The sequence below is a fragment of the Miscanthus floridulus genome, chromosome 1 (genome assembly GCF_019320115.1).
Source record: "Miscanthus floridulus cultivar M001 chromosome 1, ASM1932011v1, whole genome shotgun sequence".
NCBI lineage: Eukaryota > Viridiplantae > Streptophyta > Magnoliopsida > Poales > Poaceae > Miscanthus > Miscanthus floridulus.
Window position 1 is genome coordinate 5,682,229 of NC_089580.1, and position 2,333 is coordinate 5,684,561.

A 2,333-nucleotide genomic window follows, 5' to 3' on the forward strand; every position below is an offset into this window, starting at 1 on the left:
ATTTCATGACGCTTTAGGTGTCGCACAAACCTATGCACAACGGAGAGATATGTACCACCCTCGTTTTGTGTATGCTTGTGAAGCGCGCTAACAATGGCGGGAGATCAGTAAGTGGCTATGTGTGGTGATTGCTTGCTCACCATGCATGGATCGTTCTTTTCATTTACAACTGTAGGCGAGGTGATGATGTACATGTACCATTGAACAAAATGCTATGTAAATGTCCCCATGCATAGGCATCGACTTTTCTTTTCTTTATATTTAATAAAACACAAGAAGATTTTCTTGACTATAACACGGAGGGTGTATAATTCACAATTCAGTGGTGAATGTTGGTGAAAAGCAGAGGAAGTGGTGAAGCAATCTGGTCACAGAGCTGGAGCGGTAAAAGTGGGCGCTCACTACACTACATTCGCTCGTAGCCGTTCACTTGTCAGCACATCCCATCTCCTTTCTCCTCTTCTTCTTCACGCCATTTCACATGCTCCATTCCGTTTCCTGTTCCTCGTAGCATCAACGAGTCAAAGGTTTGCACCTCGATAGATCTCTTAAATCTCTCTTTTTTTCTCTCTGAATGAATTACCGTGTTTTTGCTAGTACTAGTAGACTGTAATGTACTTACACTACTAATAATAAAGATGTTTGGTGTTTTGTTGATGCATGTGGTGTAGCAGGTGCAGAGTGACCATGGTGAAGATCTGCTGCATCGGCGCGGGGTACGTGGGCGGGCCGACGATGGCGGTGATCGCGCTCAAGTGCCCGGCCATCGAGGTGGTGGTGGTGGACATCTCGGAGCCTCGCATCGCCGGGTGGAACAGCGAGCGCCTCCCGATCTACGAGCCGGGGCTGGACGACGTGGTGAGGCAGTGCCGCGGCCGCAACCTCTTCTTCAGCACCGAGGTGCACCGCCACGTGGGCGATGCCGACATCGTCTTCGTCTCCGTCAACACCCCGACCAAGACCTGCGGCCTGGGCGCCGGCAAGGCCGCCGACCTCACCTACTGGGAGAGCGCGGCGCGCATGATCGCCGACGTCTCCCGCTCCGACAAGATCGTGGTGGAGAAGTCCACGGTGCCCGTCAAGACCGCGGAGGCGATCGAGAAGATCCTGGTGCACAACAGCCGGGGGGTGCGGTACCAGATCCTGTCCAACCCGGAGTTCCTGGCGGAGGGCACGGCCGTGCAGGACCTGTTCGCGCCCGACCGCGTGCTCATCGGCGGCCGCGAGACCCCCGAGGGCCGCGCCGCCGTGGACAAGCTCCGGGACGTGTACGCGCAGTGGGTTCCGCCGGACCGCATCATCACCACCAACCTGTGGTCCGCCGAGCTGTCCAAGCTCGCCGCCAACGCCTTCCTGGCGCAGCGCATCTCCTCCGTCAACGCCATCTCCGTGCTCTGCGAGGCCACGGGCGCCGACGTCACCGAGGTGGCGCACTCCGTGGGGAGGGACGCGCGCATCGGCCCGCGCTTCCTCTCCGCCAGCGTCGGCTTCGGCGGCTCTTGCTTCCAGAAGGACATCCTCAACCTCGTGTACATCTGCGAGTGCTACGGCCTCCCCGAGGTGGCCGCCTATTGGCGGGAGGTGATCCGGATCAACGACCACCAGAAGAGCCGCTTCGTCAACCGCGTCGTCTCCTCCATGTTCAACACCGTCGCCGGCAAGAAGATCGCCGTGCTCGGGTTCGCATTCAAGAAGGACACGGGGGACACCCGCGAGACGCCCGCCATCGACGTCTGCAACGGCCTGCTCGGGGACAAGGCCGTCATCAGCATCTACGACCCGCAGGTGACCGGGGAGCAGGTGTCGCGGGACCTCGCCATGAACAAGTTCGACTGGGACCACCCGCGCCACCTGCAGCCGCTCAGCGCCACCGACCTGGCCAAGCAGGTCGCCGTCGCGCCGGACGCCTACGAGGCGGCGCGCGTCGCGCACGCCGTCTGCATCCTTACCGAGTGGGACGAGTTCAGGACGCTCGACTACAAGCGCATGTTCGACGCCATGCACAAGCCGGCATTCATCTTCGACGGCCGCAACGTCGTCGACCCAGCCAAGCTCCGGGAGATCGGGTTCGTCGTCTACGCCATCGGCAAGCCGCTCGACGATTGGCTCAAGGATATGCCAGCCGTCGCATGATCCATCGATCGATCCATCTGCAGGACTCCTTACACTTCCTGTCATCCGATCCTGCTATTCATCATTAATTAGGTTTCCCTGTTAATTTCATTGTGTTCTGATTTCACAGCTTTTTATTTACAAGTTGGCTCGATATGCCGACATGTTTTGTACTTAGGTATATATAAATCTTTTTTTTTTTGCATACCTGCTACTAATAA

The 2,333-nt window shown here is 57.4% G+C and overlaps 1 protein-coding gene across 2 annotated transcripts; it reads left to right on the plus strand.

Annotated features, from left to right (window-relative positions):
• The first annotated feature begins 382 nt into the window (after nt 1–382).
• On the plus strand, nt 383–2,333 carry LOC136471678 (UDP-glucose 6-dehydrogenase 2-like). 2 transcript variants are annotated; one of them, XM_066469425.1, is made up of 2 exons: nt 383–527; nt 672–2,333. In XM_066469425.1, the coding sequence occupies exon 2, from the start codon at nt 688–690 to the stop codon at nt 2,131–2,133; it is 1,446 nt and encodes a 481-aa protein (XP_066325522.1). In that variant the 5' UTR covers nt 383–527; nt 672–687; the 3' UTR covers nt 2,134–2,333. The 2 variants fall into 2 exon arrangements, with proteins under 2 accessions (XP_066325522.1, XP_066325529.1); XM_066469432.1 differs by having other exon boundaries at nt 403–527; nt 675–2,333.